At 34.5% G+C, this 19,576-nt stretch overlaps 1 protein-coding gene across 1 annotated transcript; it reads right to left on the bottom strand.

Annotated features, from left to right (window-relative positions):
• Nucleotides 1-3,248: 3,248 nt before the first annotated feature.
• TTLL2 (tubulin tyrosine ligase like 2) lies at nt 3,249-19,299 on the bottom strand. The gene is made up of 2 exons (XM_074309334.1): nt 19,178-19,299; nt 3,249-5,153 (listed from the first exon to the last, which is right to left on the bottom strand). Exon 2 carries the CDS (start codon nt 5,134-5,136, stop codon nt 3,433-3,435), a length of 1,704 nt encoding a protein of 567 aa, XP_074165435.1. The 5' UTR covers nt 5,137-5,153; nt 19,178-19,299; the 3' UTR covers nt 3,249-3,432.
• Between the last annotated feature and the right edge of the window lie 277 nt (nt 19,300-19,576).

Below are 19,576 nucleotides of genomic sequence, written 5' to 3'. Positions count from 1 at the left end.
GCAACATGTCACTTTCTAACATTTGAAAAGATGCTATCTTCAGTTTCTTCACAACTTTCGAGGGCCTGTTGTTTGCCTATTAAGTCTTTTTTGTTTTCATTGCTGCTCGTTTTACTTCCAAGGCTTTGCAGTTTCCTCACCAATCTTAGAATTTGAAATACTCCAATTATTTATTTTTGTTTCTCACTAAGAGCAATCTCTTTTTTTTTTCTTTTCTGTCCATTATCATCTCCCTCTCCCTCTACTTCTCCCTCTCCTTCTCTATTTCTCAGTATGTCTGTCTCTCTTTCTCCCATTCCATTTTGTGCCCTAAATCACTTTTATTTGTGGCTAATATACACAAAATAGTTTTTAGTGATATGCCTATATCAAGAGAAAGAAAAGGCATAATTTTAATGAAATTAGTTCTTAGATCCAGAACTGTGAAAACCCTCAAATGCTCAGAAATCTTTTTAATCTCCACAAAAGTAGACATTTACCACCGTATCCTACTTTAATTGAACAGTATTTTTCAAGAGAAAAAATTTCTCATATTTCATTTTTTGTTATTTCATTGCAATCTTCAGTATTTCTATTTAACTGGTTGGTATTATGCCTCTGAGGAGTTGGTTAAGTTGATCCCCTAAGAGCATATACAGATTCCCAGTAGGGTCATACTTGAATATTTTTCAACAGGATAGAATTTATGAAAGCTTGTCTTCCATTGGAAAAGCATTAGACAATCCCAAAACCATTTCCACAGCAAGATGATCCATTATAATAAGTTAGTGAAAGCTACCCTGTTCTATTTCATCTAATAGACCACATTTTGCTCTCCCTTGGTACTTAGTATAATGTCTTTCACATGATAGAACCATAAATAAGTTAAATCAAACTTAGATCAATTTTATAACATCCATTGGCATTTAATTTTATAACATTAATTGACATGGATCATTTTCTCAACAATAGTTGAAAATTTATATGTTAGACCAGAAACAAATATAACATATTTCGTGAACCTTCACATTCCCATGTCAAGTGTAAAATTGCCTCAATCATATGATATTCAGGGGAAGCTATATCTAAATAGAAGAAAAGCCATAGCCCAATAAGTTTTAACCACTAATGATACTAGAGTTTTATTACACTCAATTAAACTGTTCTGATAAAAGTTTAACCACCAGCAAAATGTATACAGATCAGACACACTTTTAAGTTTAATCATTGTTAATTTTTTTTCATGACTTTGTTTAAACAATAAAAAAGTCCTAATTTCTAACAAACTGCTTTTATTGACTTTTCTTTCATTCCACCTAAATCCAATCAGTTCTGACAGTTGAACCTTCAGTAAAATTATCTCATTCTTCCCTGTTTTGACCTACCTGGGGAGAAACTTAGGGTATTCCCCTTCCAGATAGGTTTTTTGCAAAGTTTTTCTTTTGCCTCAGCTTTTATCCAGTCTTCAATGAATAAATTGATGTTACTTTAGACAAATTGAGACCTAGGAAAGACCTTGGCTTAAAAATGTCAAAATTACCCACTGAAGCTAGAGCCATCTCTAACCTGTGTCTTGTTATTGGATGCCGATGACTCTGGAGGAAAAAGGGGTTGATGACTTTGCACAGCTCTGTCCCCCTTAAGTCCAATTAACTTGCCGGTTGAGAAATCACACTCCTGATTCATTGGTCCTTTTCAGAATAAACAACAATCTCATCCTTCCTATTCTAGATGCCACCATTCCACCTAAGTCCTTTATTACCTTTCATTAGGATTACTACAATTGCCTTCCATCTGAAATCCATTTCACCTGATGCTGTCTCATTTATTTTCCTATAAAATAGTTACAATTACATCATCTTTACATAAATCCTTTTCAAGAGTTCCTTTTGAACAAATTGAACAAGCATATTTTCTAAGATATGACCCTGATTTCCATGTCCATCTCTCATCTCCATACCCGATTCTGTGACCACCCCAACTACATCCTTGTCCCAGCACATTCCCCATGATATCCCAATTCAGTTCTTGAACTCACATTCCCTCTCTCTGTATGTATCCCTTTCCTGTTCTATAGATTCACTTATCCAATTCTTGCTAATCCTTCAATGCTATTTCTAATAACTACATCCTTGCATCCCTGGCCAGGATGTATTATCTTTTCTTGAATTAGGTTGATAGTTTGGTAGAAAACAAAAACAAAAAAAAAACCCAAAAACAAACAAAAACCACCCTGGAATTGGAGTCAGAAGACTTTGGATCAAATTCTGCCTTTTGCCATTTATGTCACTTTGAGTAAGCTATGTCTCCTCTCTGGACTTTCATTTCTTCATAATGAAAAATGAAAAGATTGGACCAGGTGATCTTCTACCTCTAACTCCATCATTCTATGATAAGATTTCTCTTATTCCACTTCTATGACCTATAGCTCTTTGTGCTTGTATTATATCCCATATGGAAATGTCCATTCTGGAAAAGAATGCCCATTCTATGTGTATTATATCCTATACTGGAATGTCCATTCTAGAAGGGGAGAAAGCATGAGTTATCCCTCTTTGTATCCCCAACAAGACCCAGCACAGGGCTACTAATGGTAGCTCTTAAAAGTTGAATAAGTTAATACATAAATGCTTACAATCAAACTGTTTGAGCAATACAGCTTCAGTATATAGATGCTATTTGTTCCCAAATGAGATGTATTTGAATATAATGGAAAATGACTTGTCATTTTTTTATGTGTGGTAAGAATGGGGTCAGGAAATCTTTTGGTGTCCTTTTTTCTTTAGTTTTGCAATTTGTTTAGGGGAAAACTTTGATGTATTATAGGATGTTAGATATGGAAGAAACCTAAAAAGTGTGAATCCAATTCCTTCAATTTTTAGATGAGGAAATTGAAGGCACAAAAGGAGAAATGATTTACCCAACGTCAGAATGTGCTAGTAGCATTGGGTATACATTACGAGTTATTTGTTATGAAGTAGATTTCATTATGCAGAAATTGGTCATTAAGAGAGTCCCATGAAAAGATCTATTGAAATGTGGCTGTTTAGAATGTTTACTCCTGATATTTTAGTCTTATATCCTTCTTCTAAGATCCTGCAACATATTAGCTTAATTTTTTATTATTTTTATTTTTTTAATTATATAAGGCCACTGTAGAAAGCCATGTCCAAATGCATGTAGGCACCACTTTCCCAGAGTTTTTGAGGAAATCTTAGACTTATAATAATATATGTGTTTTGAATCTATAAAAATTTAAACACATCATATCTAATGTAATTTTCCTTTTATCTAATTTTGATAGTTTTATATGCTAGCCAAAAAGCAAATAATATTGTCATTATTCATATGATAAAAAGAAATTTCAAGGACTTGCATTCATATTGTCCCTAAGTCATGAAAATCCTTTGTTATGTTTTCTTAGTTTTAACCTCTGCCTCTGGTGTTGATTGCTTATTTACAAAACTTCTGAAATTCATGGATGACCTTTTTGATATCCAGTCCATTCTTGGTAGCCTCAAGAGTAGCCTCATTGAAAGGGAAAATGAGAACAAAATCACCTGCACAGGAGCATGGTCTCATGCCCTTATCTGACAGCAAATTTGGGGTGATATTTTTCTTCTTCTTACATGACTCAAAAGATGGAGAGTGACGGAATGAGTTGAATGTAGTTTGCATGTTTCTTATCTTTGGAAAGGCTGCCGGTAGAGAATGTTTTGCCTTCCTTTCTTTTGGTTTTGCAATAAACATTTTTTTAGGAAAAATTTTGATATTTTTCTGTATGACAGATAAATCTGTCTTATAGACTATTCCTTTGAACTCTAATAAAGATAAAAAATTGGAAGAGATACAAGACTCTTTATAATGAGATGTGTATCCAGACAATGCATAAATTCTGTTTTTTTGTCCAAACTGAGAAATATTTGTCCATTGTCCTGAAGTTTCAAGGTCTCTCTCCGAAGTTTCAAGGTCTCTATCTTTTTTACCTTCTGCCCAGGAAATTTTACACCAATGCTTTGAAGTTTCATGGACTCTATTTTTATCACCTCCAGTCCAGGAAATGTGAGGCCGGTGATTTGAAGCTTCACTGGGTTTCTTTTTGGTGTTACCCAGGCAAATCTGTTTGAAATGCATTAATTCAATGATATCATGGATAAGCTTTCTCTTCACTAACACATCAGAAGAACAGTCTAAAGATAAGCCAGGACTAACATTCACTTCCAAAAGCCATGGTTTGAACTTGTCATCAATCAAAATGTCAAATCCAAAGAGCTCAAAGCAATTGGAAGCAAAGGGGACAGAAGGGGCTATGGAGAGAATTGTGAGGATCACCAGGTGGTTGATTCTTTGCCAGAGAAGGAGGTCATCCACATCCTGATTGCGAAGATAAGTGAAGAACTTGCTCAGGGTCCATTTGCAACCTTGGCCAATCCCTTCTTTATTTTTCTTGTAGGAGGCCCCACTTTTGTTGACAGTGCTATTGGTCAGATGAGCACATTTGTTCTTCAGGTTATTGAGATCAAACTTTTCAGTGGCGAACCGTACCAGTCCTTCCTGATAGAGGTAAATGGTTAAGGGCTGGAAGCCAGCAACACAAACATAAATCCGCAGATCACTTTTATACTTAGCAATGAGGAAGGGATTGCTGATATATTTTTGTACAACTGTTGCACAATCAAAGAGCAAGTCTTTTAGGTCACTGAAAATCATTATGCCCCTCCCACCAGACAGTTCTGCTGGCTTGCAAATCCAATAGCTTGGCTTAGCGCCAAGGGTCTCTTTCTCCCTAGAATATTCAGCAACGAATTTAATGTAGTCATTGGGCATGATAAAAGTTAGTGGAGAGAAGGCATAAAGAGATGCTCCATAAATCCCTTTCATGTGCTTTAGATGTCTTGCCAAGTAGTCTTTCCTGGTAAGCCTGGTGGTTCCTGGGTGATGATTAAGTCGTTGCCATGGCTTAATATTGTTATGATCAGTCATACGGAAAGCTGAGGTCCGCCAGTACAGGTTCCAATCTGCTACATCCTGCACATCTTCATTATATTTGTTCCAACCACGTTCTAGAAGAACATTTTTTACTACTTCAGGAATATAGTCATCTGCACGAAAGACCAATGGCTTTAACAAAATTTCTGAATTTTCATCTGTCATCATATGATTTTTTTTCTTTACTAAAAGATAGAAAATTAGAAAGGGGTATATACAATGAATTCAGCTTGTCATGATCATAACCTAGCATAATATCTAAGCATAATAGTAATTTGAGTTATTTTATTTTGATATTATCTGACTGCTCCACTGCAAACTAAATTAAAGGAAATAAATGAGCTCATGTCTATAGTTTATACCCAAACAAGTCCATCTATAATTTAACATTCCTTAGGACGTGTTGCCAAAAGGATAGACTCACTTTGTTATTGGGTATGAGTGGGGAAATATTAAAATGGGTCAAACTTAAAAGGGTCAAATTTTGCTATTGGGCATGAGTGGCCACATGTTCTTGATCTCCAAAAGTATTGCTTTCAATATGCCTGTTGTTTCCCATTTGTGCAGGAATACAATGACATTTAATATGAAATTAAACAAACTAGTAATGGAGACATTGGATTTTGTTTTTAAAAAAATCCTTGGTATGACAAGATGGCAAGAGAAACATTTTTTAAAAATTAGTCTAAAAGGTATAAAAAAGGTAGGGAAGAGGTTCACAATGATGCAGTGAGTGGTTAGCTAATCACCAACAGGATTGGAAAAAAATTATGAAAAGTTAAGAGATATATTTGCATTGAATAGAGGGTTCATTATCAGGAAAAAACTCTTAATAGAATTGTTCAAAAGTGGAATAAAACAACTTTCAGGAACTTAATATGAGGCCTCTTTTTGCCTTATAGTAAAAGTTTTATAGTTCAGAGATTTTTTTTTTTTGATTCAGAACAGTATGATGCAATGACCTTATTCAAATTTGGTTCTAAATTACTTTTGCCTATTTCCAAAAGTTAGTTCCTTCTCAATGGGTAAAGTGAAAGTTGACTGCCTACTTGTTGGGGATAATAAAGAGCAGGAGTTAGTGACATTTTTTGTGCAATCAGTATAGTGAAAGACCTTGAGATCATTATATACCAGTATAAGTTGAAGAGACAAGAGATGAAAAGGCTTACAGGGAACATGATAACTGTCTTTGCGGATCCTAAGGATTGCCTTGTGGAAAAAGGATTAATCTTAAAGCATAAAAAGGAACAATGGACCAACATTATGAAGAGGTATATTTAAACATAATATTAAAATAACCCTTCCTAATCCTTAAGAGTTAATCCATAATGAAATGGGCTTCCTTGGTCAGTCATGGGCCTTCACTTAACAGAAAATTTAAGCAAAAACTGGATGACTGTTTAGGTGTTGATTGCACTAAATGATTACTGAGATCCCTTCTAATTTTGCTATTCTGTAACTATTTAAAGAGCTATATAAATACCAGTTATTATTATATTTGCTGACTTCAAGTTCTAAGTATGGCTCTCAAGAAGATATGACTAATTGACATCATTGGCTTGGGATGAATGCATGCTTTGAGGTCCCTGAACACTATTGCAATGAACTGAGATTGGTAGAACTTGGGGATGCAGGGGGAAGTATGTGTTCAGGGGAGGGGAGGGTGTGAGTTGTACGAGTAGTTGTTAAAACAAGATGATAGGTATATATACCTATCATCTATCTATGTGTGTACACACACACACACACACACACACACACACACACACATATGTGCAGTAGCAGCAGCAGCAATAACAATAACATAGTAATAGCTAGCATTTATACAGAGTTTTTTCATGAGTCTCAATATTGCTAGAATAGTTTTAGGTGTTTATAGATTACTGGGAACCAGTCCTAGGGGCTGGAGAAGAAGAGGAGAGAATAATGTCACACAGACTAGAGGGAAGAGAGGGCATCAGAGAAAAAAGCGTTAATTCACAATGTCAGAAGGTATACCTTCACAGAAGACTCCCGATTGAGAAAAGAAAAAAAAGTAGATTTGATAATTAATTTTACAATTAAGAGGTCAACTTAAAGAAAGTTTATGATGAAAGCCAGATTGCATAAGATTAGAATCTAATCAGAGAAGAGCAAGTGGAGACCCAAATTGTAGATGGTTTTCTCAAGGAATTGAGCTATGAAGAGGAGAAGAAATAGAACAATAGCTAACAGGGATGGTAGCATCAAATGAGTATAATATTGAGAAGCAGAGATATGAAATTTCTGTAATCTAGTGGCTCAAATTACCCTTACCTCTTTATCTGGAGCAGAATTCTGAGCATGCAACAATCCTTTGGAACTTCAATTGATCATGAAGTGGAGCCATTAAAATGGATGTCACAGAGTCTGTGTGTATGTGGTCATGAATATCCGATATAATTAAATGAAGCAATATTTTGAATATATACATATATGGTAATATAATATTTTATATTGGCATATGTATTATGCATGCATGTTGCATGAAGTATATGTATTGTGCTGTATAATTAAATGAGATGACATTATATCTGACTTTTTATATACACACATGTGTATGTAGATTTCACACATACATATATAAATATATAATTTAATCTTTATAGTAGTCCATTGAAGTGAGTACTTTTACAGATGAGGAAAATGAGGCTGAGAGGTTAAATTACTTGCCCAGGAGTATCTAGCTAATATAAGTTCCTGAAAAGAGATTTGAACCAAGATTCTCCTAAATTTAGTGCTATATCTCACTGTTTCTCTAATTCTCAGTTTCTATAATTTTTTTGGTTGAAAAGGGTTCTAATTATGGAAACTTTTGGACCCTAAAGGAGAGAAAGATGTTCTCTACATCCTCTCTGCCACACACTGGTTCATCTGCAGTAAAGGGAGAAAGAATTATGGCAAAAGAAACAAAAATCCACGGTATTACTGTGAATACTTGTGGGAGGCACTGCTGGAGCAGGTGATTTTCCTGAAATCTTTTGGCTGCTGCTCTGTTTAAATATTTGTCATAAGCAATTATGCCCTGGACAAAATGGGGAAGCAGTTTTCTTGTCTTTTATCCATAGCGACTCCGCTATGAACCTCTTTTATCTACTTTAGAGTGGTTCCTTCCCACTTCAAGGTTCCAAAATCATCTTGTAATCTTTCAATTAAAATCTGCTCTTGAGAAAAGGGACACCTATTCATACTAATGCAGAAATGATAGATAAGAATTTCAAATGTCCTACACAAAGATTAGCCTTGGGAATATTTAGTTTTAAAAAATTATTTCTTTTAATTCACACCTTTAATAAAGTTTTAGATAAAAATCTTTCCACCACTTAACCACCTGTCTGATTTTGGAAAGTAATGATAACTGATATGTATATAAAATAAGATTTGCAGAGAATTGTAAATGCATTATTTTATTTTATTCTTACAACAATCCTAAAAGATAGGAATTATAGGATGTATTTTCCCTTATAAAAAAAGCTATAAAAGTCTAAAACTACACTAGGAATTTTGGGAGTTCTTATGTAAAATCCTATATAAATCCTAGCTTTTAATATTAATTACTATTACCTACTGCTGTTTTTGTTGCTGCTACTACCACTACTTCCACTACTACCATCACTTTCTTCCTCTTCTTCCTCCTTCTTCCTTCTTCTTCTTCTACTGCTATTATTGCTACAACCACCACCACCATCATTTTACAGATGAGGAAACCAAAATAGAGAATTTAATTTCTGAAAATTTTCAATTTGTTTTTACATGCAAGAGAAAGTTTTGGGTGATTAACAGGCTATCTGTTGCCCTTGAAATCATATTATGTAAATGATAAGATTATCATCTGTTCATATGAGATTTAGCCTACTCTACCATTGATGTTATCTGTGTAACTTTAGATATCACTCAATTTCTGTAGGTCTCTAATAGTCGTGGTAGTAGTAGTAGTAGTAGTATCACCAGCAACAACAGCAATAGTGGAGATAGTAATAGTGGCAGTAGTAGTAGAAGCAGCAGAAGTAGTAAAAATAATAATAGTAGAGATGATGATTGTAGTGCAGTAGTAGTAGCATCAATAACATCAGTAGGGCAATAGTAGTAGTCATATCTAGCATTTATACAGAATTTTACATATGATTCTCAAAATTGCTAGAGTAGTTTTAGGATTTTATAGCTTATTGGGAAGAGATTAATATATAGAAGATATAGTTATATTAAAATGCATCAGGAAGATTCTAGGAAGATGGTGGAGTAGGTCAGTAAATTTCAAGCTCTCCAGATTTACCCCACAAACAGAACAAATTTGCATCTCAGAGTGAATATAGACTGTTGAAAAATGTGGGGCATTTTTTGGGGGGGTCCTAGTACAATCCCCAAAGATCCAAAGACAAAACCCAGATATGGATTAACCTGTGTGAAATGCAAACATCTCTGGGCTGGCTCCACAGAAACACCAAGTGGGGAACCCTGGGGCTAGCTGGGGTAGGCTGGAGCCTCAGTAAGAACCACAGAAACTTTTCATCTCTAGACAGCTTGGGGAGTTGGAGGTTTGAGTCCAGGAAGACAGAAGGAACCTTGGCTGATTGGGATCACCAGGCTCAGCAATGCAGTATAGATATGACCCTGGGTGAGAAGGAATCAATACACCTGGTGAGTGCAAAAGCCATGGGGCAGGGATGCTGCTGGGCACTTGCAGGAGGATGGAGGTCAGAAGGAAGAGATGAAAGTGAAGCACCAACCCCCACCACAATTAGAAGTACTTAGGCATTTAATACTTCACTTTTTGAAAAAATGAATCAGCAAAGAAAAAAAAAACCTAACTGTAGAAAGTTATTATGGTAATAGGGAAGACTGGGGTTCATCTTCAGAGGAGAACACTTAAGTAAAAAACACTTATTCTCCCAAAGGTAATGTTAAAAGGCTACCTGCCCAGAGAGAATTTATAGAAGAACTCAAAAAAAATTTAAAATTTAAGGAGAGACATTGAGGAAAAACTAAAAAAAAAAAAAAAAAAAAAAAAAAAATCCAAGAAAAATATGAAAAAAAAGTTATCCAACTAGAAAAGGAGATACAGATTCTCAAAGATGAAAATAACTCTTTGAATATTAGATTTGGGTAAGGGAAAGCCAGTGAAGCTATAAGAGACCAAGAAATAACAAGATAGAATATAAAGAATGAAAAACAACAGATCTGGAGAACAGAAAAAAATGCAAGAATAATTAGACTAACAGAGAACTTTGAACAAAAATAGAACCTTGACACAATAACGCAAGAAATAATCCAAGAAAATTGTCTAAAACAGGAGGGGAAAGTAGAAATAGAAAAAAAAATCTACCAACCACCTCAAAGAGATTCTTTGTGTAAAACACATAGGGATATTATCTTCAAATTTCAGAACCTCCAGACCAAAGAGAAAATTTTTCAAGAAACAAGAAAAAAAATTCAAATATACTGAAGCTACAATTAGATTAATAAACAAAAAACTGGAAATGCCCCATCCTTATAAGAAGCATATATCCTGGTGTTTCACAAATGAGTAACTCCTACAAATGTAAAGGGTTAATTTACCCTGGGAAAATAATGAATATAAATACAGGGTTTTATAAATCTGCCACCTCTAATAATTGTCCATATATTTTCTTTGATGGTTTAACAATAAGATTATTTGAATTTTAGATTCCTTGCAGCCACCCAGCCTCTAAGCTTGGAAGAGGTTGTTTGGGCTGTAATGACACCATACTTACTTAAAGAATTAAAAGGCAGCCAGGCATAGGGAACTTTGAATTCACTCATTTTACTGATGTTGCAATTTGTAGTAGTAGAGACCCACCCTGGGAGTCAGAAAGACCTGGCAACATGATTGAGCAAGTCCCTTAACTTTTGGAGCAGGTGTTGATATGAATTAATAGGAATTTCTTCTTTGGAAATTCCCTTTACTAATTAAAACATAAATCTGGTCCACTTTCCTTGCTTCTTCCCACCCTTTAGATCTAAGTAATTCTTTCTAGGAATGAAATGATTATCTCTGAATTCCTCACAAAGGTGGTGTGAATCCATTTATCAAAATATATTTTTATGTCTCTTGTTAAACAGAATCTGAATAGTAAGGTACCTCCAGGGGAACCTGGGTGAAGATAATCATCTGATCATTGCTGTGACTAATGTAAGCACATTACTAATGTAATCCCTGAAGGGGCTTCCATTGAATACACTCATACTTCCATTTGACCCTGCAGAAAAGGATGGGTAGAAATAGCTTTGTATCATGCATCATTTCCAAGGAGCTCCTATATTCCAGCTTGGTCAGCTACCTAACTGAATACCCAGATTGGGAAATTAGAGAGTTAGGTTAAGAAAACAGAAGTGAGACTATTTAATAATGCCTAATATTGAGTGCCCCTGTACAAAATTCAGAGGCTATGGTTTCAAAGGATTACAATACGAATATTTGTAGATCTTATTTAAACTTAACTTTACCAAATATCAGTGAACTGTATTATCTTTCTGCCTCTGTAAACTTAATAGGTTTCCTTTTCCCCACATTGTTCCTTTTAAGTTTTTTTTTTCTTAAAAGACCCATATCTATGTTAAATATTCTCCTCAAACAACTAATATCTTGAGACACATTTTTATATATTGAAGAAGGAAATGACAAAGCAGAGAGGTGGAACAGTGGATAAAGCATTAGACCAGGAGACTAAGACCTAGATTCAAATCCCTCCTCAGCCATTTCTTAATTCTGCAACTTGGGTAAGGTCACAGTTTAATTTTCCTCATCTATAAAATGGGGATAGTTTTAACATTTACATTAAAGGGTTGTTGTGAAAGCTAAAGGCTTTTCCCAAACCCTTAAATTCTATATAAAGGTAAGCTATCATTGGTAAAGTAAGTCTCCTTTCAAAAACTTTAGACAAGGGAATAGTTTCTTCTTATTGATCTTCTTGGGAGTTCCCTCTCATTTTCTCTATTATGCTTTTTCAAGACTTTTATTTCTGTGTAACAACTAGAAGAATTTCTAGGCTGATTCTGTGTAAGATTGTTTTTCTTTTATAGACCTCAAGACCTCCAAAATGGCTCCTATTCACTATTCAATATTATTCTGCCATGTTAATGTCAATTGATTTCACATATTGATTGTGTCACTTAAGAATTTAAGAGCTTGATATGTGCTAAGTGTTGTATTGGAATTCATGGCAAATTACTTAGTAATCAAGTGAAACTACTTCTGTAGTTTATTAGCAGGAGTGAGTAGTTTACCCTTCACCTTTAGACTCAGCTTACTCAAGGCTGCAGCATGTTCTCACAAGACTGTTGATTAATGTTTATGATTTTATGATAGTCTAATTTTAAGCAATGTTATATAGCCTTTCAGGAACAACAATCTGCTTTGTCTACTATAGAAAGACCACACAGGGCAACAGCAATAGAATTTGGCTAAGTGTTACTAAGCAAAGGGGAAACTATTAAAAGATTTTCTAATTAGCAAGCCAAGAATAAAAATAATTCATAACATATAGCCCAGAAGGCATTTTTCTCTATTCGAATTGACATTTGCCTTTGCTGTTTGTTATGTATCCCCTAGCCATATGTGATGGTAAATATTGTAAAGTGATATGTAATTAAGTTCCTCCCCTTTCCTAGGAAACAAAATACAGTTTTTGCAATTGTCTTTTTCATTTGATTGATGTAGACAGTCAAAGCCAATGAACTAGATACTAATATTGGTATTTCTGGGACTATCTTGTTCAGTTTTGTTGTTTAAATTCCTCAGATTTACTGGAAAGTGACCAATTTTGTCTTCACTTTATGATTTTCATAATCTTATAGCTCTCTATTATTAAGTTTTAATTAGGAAGGGAAAAATAAACTAGTGAGGCTCATACAGATTGTTAATAAATAAAGAAAATAGTATGATGAGGCCCTAAATTTTTATTCTTGGTTGTACTTTTTCCAGAATAACCACCGTTGGTGACCCAATAGAATATATGATTCTACAGGATGGTGATTACATTTTTTTCTCTACATCAGAAGCACTTAGTACCATAATTGGCACTAGTAAAGAATGTATAAACTAATAGATTTATTAATTGATCCATAAGTTGCTTTGCCACACTTTGCTTTTTGTTTTAATGTTCTGTCTTCCTGGTACAACTACACATAACAGATTCCACTTGCAATTGTCTTTTTCATTTGATTGATGTAGACAGTCAAAGCCAATGAACTAGATACTAATATTGGCATTTCTGGGACTATCTTGTTCAGTTTTGTTGTTTAAATTCCTCAGATTTACTGGAAAAAATGGATGAATAAAAAAAGAAATTGGTCACTTCTTGGAATCAAGATTTAACATTGATATCTATATATATGACTTATGGATAAAGGAGGAAAGATACTATTCACTTCCATATTCTTTGAAAACTACACCAAGATGATACTTAGAATTACTCAGTCATTACTGGCCCTGGCTTTATGACACAGACACATTTTTCTATGAAGAGCAAAATGTAAGATATGATTGGAGTCTATGATCACTTTGGGAACCGTGATCGTGGAAACATTTCACTTATCCAAATACAATTGTATTTCTTCCTCACTCCAAGACAAATGCTCTTGTGACTCAAGCACATACCAATAGAGTTGGAATCATGCCATCATTGATATAGAAAACAAAGTACATCTTCCAGCTCCATCTGGAAACTTACATGTTCTATATCAATATAGCTGTTTTCCTATACCTGAACCACGCTATTCAAGAAGTAACAAAAATGGGCATATTCTGAGGTTCAAACCTAGAATTCTAGTGACAGTAAAAGCTTCTTGGAATACATGAAGGATTTTCACCATAACTCTAGATTTAAGTATTTTTGCAATTATGTTTTTGCCCCAAATCAAGCCCCAAAGAAACTCTGCAGTAAATATCTTGTGAGAAAGAGAATTGATTTGATATGGACCAACTAGGGATATAGATGGAGTAGGCAAGATGATTTAAGAGTTTTTAAGAAAGCTCTTATGATATCACCATCCTACTGAATTTTCCACTCTTATTCTTCTAGTAGCCAGTTTCAGACCTTGACTAATAGTTGTTATTGTTTGTTCTTTGCTCTAAAAGAGACCATAACATCATGGAGGTGATGCCATGATATGCAAGTGAATAGGATTTAAGTGAGGGAGGGCTATGCAAGGTCACAGCCTCACTTTTTCCTGCAGAGCCATCTGGGGCCAGTGGTAAGACATAGATCAAGATGACTGGAGATGGTTCTGGATGCAATGGGAGACTTCGACTTTTTTAAGTTAAGGTCTTCAGCAGGTCTCAGTTTAACTAAGCCATACCCATTCAGAGATTAAGGCTAGGTGGCAACTGAGACAAAAAATATCCTCTTTAACTTAGTCCAAAAAAAATCCAAAAAAAATTAATCTGGAAGGGAAAGACCCTTCCGTTTCTGGTCAAAGCAGAAATGATTACTATTTACATTCATGTTGGTTTTGATTTAAGGCATGGTCCTTATGAAAGAAATCTAGTCAGTAAACCCCAAGATAACTTGGGAGAATTCAGAGCACCATTATAAAAATGAAGACTTCCCTCAGTTTCCTACTAGATACAAAATAACAGGATGAGAAAGCAGTGTGCTACAATAGAAAAAAAAATGCTAGATTTGGAATAAGATGGATTTAAATCATTTTTCTGTCACATATGATTTTTGGACAAATCTTTGCCTGTACAATTAGGAAGTGGGACTAGATTACTTTCTAAGGTCATCAGACTCTCAATAGTTCTTAATCTATGATGGACTCCCCTTATGGAGGAAATCATGAGATATTCCCTAATGGATGTCCCTTTATCGATATCTCATTGCCACCATTTCCATACTTGAGTTGGATTTCTTGCCTTACAGAATACTTTACCACCAGGAATCAACAGAAAAACATAATTCTCTAATTAGGAAAACACCCACAAGAGTCAGAGAAGACAATTTTTAAAATGGGAACATGATACTTGGCTTTCAAAAAGGTAGTTGAAACTATAAAGGAGGAGGAAGAGTAGTGCATTTGAGAGAATAATTGATGTTCTACCATAAGAAGGGAAAATAAAGCTCAGCACTAATAACATAATTCAAAGTACCTGTAAGATATGAACAAGAGTAAGACTTATTCAGTAGACCATTCTTAAGGAGGAGGTGTCTCTCACAAAGTTGTTGGTGCACCTCAAGGCCATCAAAAGCTACCATAAAATAAACCCACCAGGGTTTTCTTTCTAAGTTAAAGGACATCAGTAGTATCTGAAATCCTTTTAGGAAAATAGAAACAGATAAATTTAGCACCAACTTAGCAAGAAAAAAAATAAGTTAAAACAGTAAGTGCTAAGTTCTTTCTACTGTACAGTTAAGTGGTGTAGAGGATAGCATTCTGAACTTGGAGTTAGGAAATCAGCTTCAGACAAGCTTTGTTATCCTGGGCAAGTTACTTGACCATTATTCATCTCATCATCTGTATAATGGGCTTAATAATAGCACCTACCTCTCAGGGTGATTCTGAGGATCAAATGAGATGGTAATTGTAAAGCACTTAGCACAGTGCCTGGCATACATGGAAAGTAGAATACAAATATATAAAAATAATTTGTGTTGTTGTTATTATTATCCCAACTTGGCTCCTCTCCTAGTGGTAAGTATCTAGCATCAGTAAAAAAATATCAGGAAGTTTTGTCTCCTCACTACTAAATAGTTTCTATCCCAGATTCATCTTAATTTCCCTCCCTACCAGCTGACAATATATTTTTAACAATTTGCTCCATAAACAGATGATGGTATTTTTTGTAGGTGAAAAAAAGTTCTAATTTTAATTTTATCTATTTTTTTTTCCCAGCAGAGACCATTTCGAAGCATTATTTTGACAATCCATTAGCTAAAATGGGTAAAAGATATGCATATTAAAAATAATTTGCTACTTCCAAAATCACATGTTTTTTGCTCTTGCTATTCCAGGGAAAACCCCAATTCCCCTCTCCCCATGTCTATGAGAGGAAAAAGTGAAAACAGGAGAAGGAAAGTTATCTTAAGCATATTTGAAGGGTTTTTGCCATATCTTGGTACTTTTCTTAGACCTAAAAGTTCTTCTGGCACCCATTTTCTTCTTGTCCTTTATTGGCATACAAATTAATATGTATTTTTGGCTACATATTTTTGCAACTATTTTATTTTTGAAAACTCTAATATAACAAAAAAATTTAAAAAAATTAAAAGAAAAAAAACCTATTAAATGTTACATCGGGCACAATAGAACTTTCAGTGCCAGATATGATTTGAACTTTCTGAATTGTTTTCAATCTTGAAAATGCTCAAAACAAAATTAATTTTAATTCATTTTTTAAAAATAACTAAAAGTTCTATAGTACCTAAGTGTCTATGTGGGGAAGTATTGAGATCAAAATGGTGATAATATGAAATTTTAAAATGTTGATAGAATATTACCTCCCAAAAAACCTCCTATAAGGCTTGGAGATCATAGTGTCAAAAGAATCAATAATAGTAAAGTGAATTGCAATATGTAACTACATGAACTGATGCTAAGTGAAATGAGCAGAACTAGGAGATCATTATACACAGCAACAGCAAGACTATATGACGATCAATTCTGACGGACATGGCTCTCTTCAATATTGAGATGATTCAAACCAGTTCCACTTGTGCAGTGATGAAGAGAGCCATCTACATCCAGAGAGAGAACCATGAGAACAAAGTATGGAACACAATATAGCATTCTCACTCTTTCTGTTATTTGCTTGCACTTTGCTTTCTTTTTCAGTATTTCTTTTTCTTACTTCTTGCTCTTATTTTTCTTATGCAATAAGATGACTGTAAAAATATGTGATACATATTTTGGATCTAACATGTATTTCAACACTTTTAATATGTATTGCACTACCTGCCAGCTAAGGGAGGGGGTTGGAGGAAGGAGGGGAAATTTTGGAACAAAAGATTAGAAAGTGTCAATGTTGGAAAAAACCACCCATGCATATACTTTGTAAATAAAAAGCTTTAATAAAAAAATAGCCTCCCTAGAAATTATCGTATTCTAAACTATAATCATAAAGTGTTCTTATTCTCCATTCTTTTCTATCCCCTTGTATTATTCCAGAGTTTAAATACCAGAGTTGTACACCAGAACATCATACTAATAGGGGGTATAGAAAAACTTATAGGGCATGTAAAAATGAATGGGCCTAGCTCTTATGGAAATTTGAAATCTCCTATAATTATCAAAATACATGGACATCATATTGCATAATTTGCAGCCTCTTAGCATCACCAAAAGACTACTAATATTGAAAAAATTAACTTTTGTTTTAGAGATAGATAAGCTTGGGGCTAATTGATAATCTTGTGCAATTTTCCAAATGTAGTCCAGCCCCCCCCATTTATTCTTAACTCTGAGTCCAGCTCAATGTCCATTTATAATGTCCACATATATTTACTGACAGGTCAACTCAATTGGTTGTTCTTTCAACTACATATTAAATTTTGTACAACAAACAATGTTACACATTTTTAATCATAAAATTTGAAATCATAGAATGCTATAGTGTCAAAAGAATCAATAATAGTAAAGTGAATTGCAATATGTAATTGCAAGAGTAAAAAAATAAAAAAAATGGAATAAAAAAAGAAATTGGTCACTTCTTGGAATCAAGATTTAACATTGATATCTATATATAATTGATATCCTTATCAAAAAGAATTAGAAAATGGGAGGGACTTAGTGGGACACTCGGAATACCACTCAGAGTGAGTTGTACTGATTCTGGAGTTAATTGGCCTGGGTTCAAATTTTGATTTTTGATAATTGCTATCTGGTTGATTGTAGACAAGATACTCAACTTACTTGAACCTCTGTTCACTCCTCTGTAAAATTAGGGGAAGGAACTACACTAGATGGCTTCTGAATTCCCTTCCAGTTCTAAATCAATGGTTTTTTTAAAGGTCTCCAGCATAATGGATATACTTGGTGATGAAAATCTGTGTAAAGAATGAAGAGTTTCCTGGACTTCATGATCCCTGGAAACTTATTCTGTAAAATAAAATTGTCTGAAACTCCACACCTCTTCAGAAACTCTCTCTTGTTGGAGAGTGGGGAAGGTGCATATTGGATAGCTTCTTCCCAGATTCTCTATCATGTAAGGAAGATTCCCCAGGGCATTCACTTCATAATTTTTGTGCCCAGCTGCTCTACTCCATTTTATAATATCCAAAACCTCTCATTCTGCAAGGTAAAATTAACTCTGAAATCCATACCTCCTTAGATAGTTTCCTACCCTGGCTTTAAAACTTCTTTATGACCTAGGCTGCTCCTATTTCTTTTTCAGTTTTTTGTTTGTTTGTTTTTTAAAGTATTATCTTCTTAAATTAGTTTGTAATCTCAATTAGTTTGTAGGGATTGTCTTTGAATTTCTACTACTTAGCACAATGCCTGGCACAAGGTAAATGATTAATGTTTATTGTCTCTGAGATATCAGAGAGATAAAGGATGGGTTGTATTCTGTTCAACTAGAAGGAATACTAACATAGTATATATTCATGGTAATTCTTTTGGGGACTGAAAGATTGTCAAATAATAATAAAACATTTTTTTCTATGCCAGCTGGCTCCAGACTGGAATTTACTATATAATTCTCATTCTGTCAATGTTACTGAACCACTGAGTTGTCAGAATTCCATCAGCCTGAATGTATTTAACTGTTTGCTACACCCTAGTTGACTACTCTGATGTTGATTGAAAGCACAGTCGGAAGGAAATAGAGGACATTGGACATTCCTTTTCTTCCCATTAATTCACTACAAGTAGAAAGCCCCAGGCAGGAGTGTAGCTAATCCACTAAAACATTCTGATATGCTGAAATCAGAATCATAAATGTGAATCCCCATTTTATCCAAGTTTTGTTTCTTTACCTGGCAAATGAAATGTAAGATCCTTTCCAACTCTAAAAATACATGGTCCATATTCCTCATAGATAAACACATTTAATTTCAATTGTATTTGTCCAGCAAATCTCCTAATAAATTACTAATCAGTCGGTTTCTTCATTGATGCTACCCTGAAGTCTTTATTTATTTCTAATAATCTTCTAATTTTTCTTGTGCTTGTCTGTTTTATTCTTGCTAAATCTGAATTTCCAATGAGTGGTAATTAAAGCAACAAAGATATTTACCTGGGGCACAAAAATGGTTGGGAAGGGGATGAGAAACAGCAGTAGTAGCACAGAGTCTTCTCTTGGGAGTGGGTAGGAATACACTCCAACTAGGTATTATCTCACACTGGAAGAGGAAACAGCCTATAATTGTAGAAGGGTTCCAAACATAACCTATAAGTAGGCAATTCCAGGGTGGGGCTAGGTGAGGTCACACAGGCTACTGAAAGACTGCAAAGAATGATACATGTAGGTGGGAGATTCTTGATGACTGTGGGGAAAGAAATGAACCCTTAGAAATCAAGCTTGTCCTTATGATGTTAGTGCTTGATTGCCTTGTCCTAGTTACTTCTCCGGAGAGAATATCCAGAATATTTTAGATGTCTAAGATGAAGAAAGTAGGCTGTGGGTTGAGGGTAT

This window comes from Sminthopsis crassicaudata, chromosome 4, assembly GCF_048593235.1.
Source record: "Sminthopsis crassicaudata isolate SCR6 chromosome 4, ASM4859323v1, whole genome shotgun sequence".
Classification (NCBI taxonomy): Eukaryota; Metazoa; Chordata; class Mammalia; order Dasyuromorphia; family Dasyuridae; genus Sminthopsis; species Sminthopsis crassicaudata.
This window is presented reverse-complemented; position numbering and strand designations above follow the sequence as displayed.

Excerpts from the sequence above, each read along its gene's own strand:
- TTLL2 (XM_074309334.1), bottom strand. The coding sequence starts at position 5,136 with ATGATGACAGATGAAAATTCAGAAATTTTGTTAAAGCCATTGGTCTTT.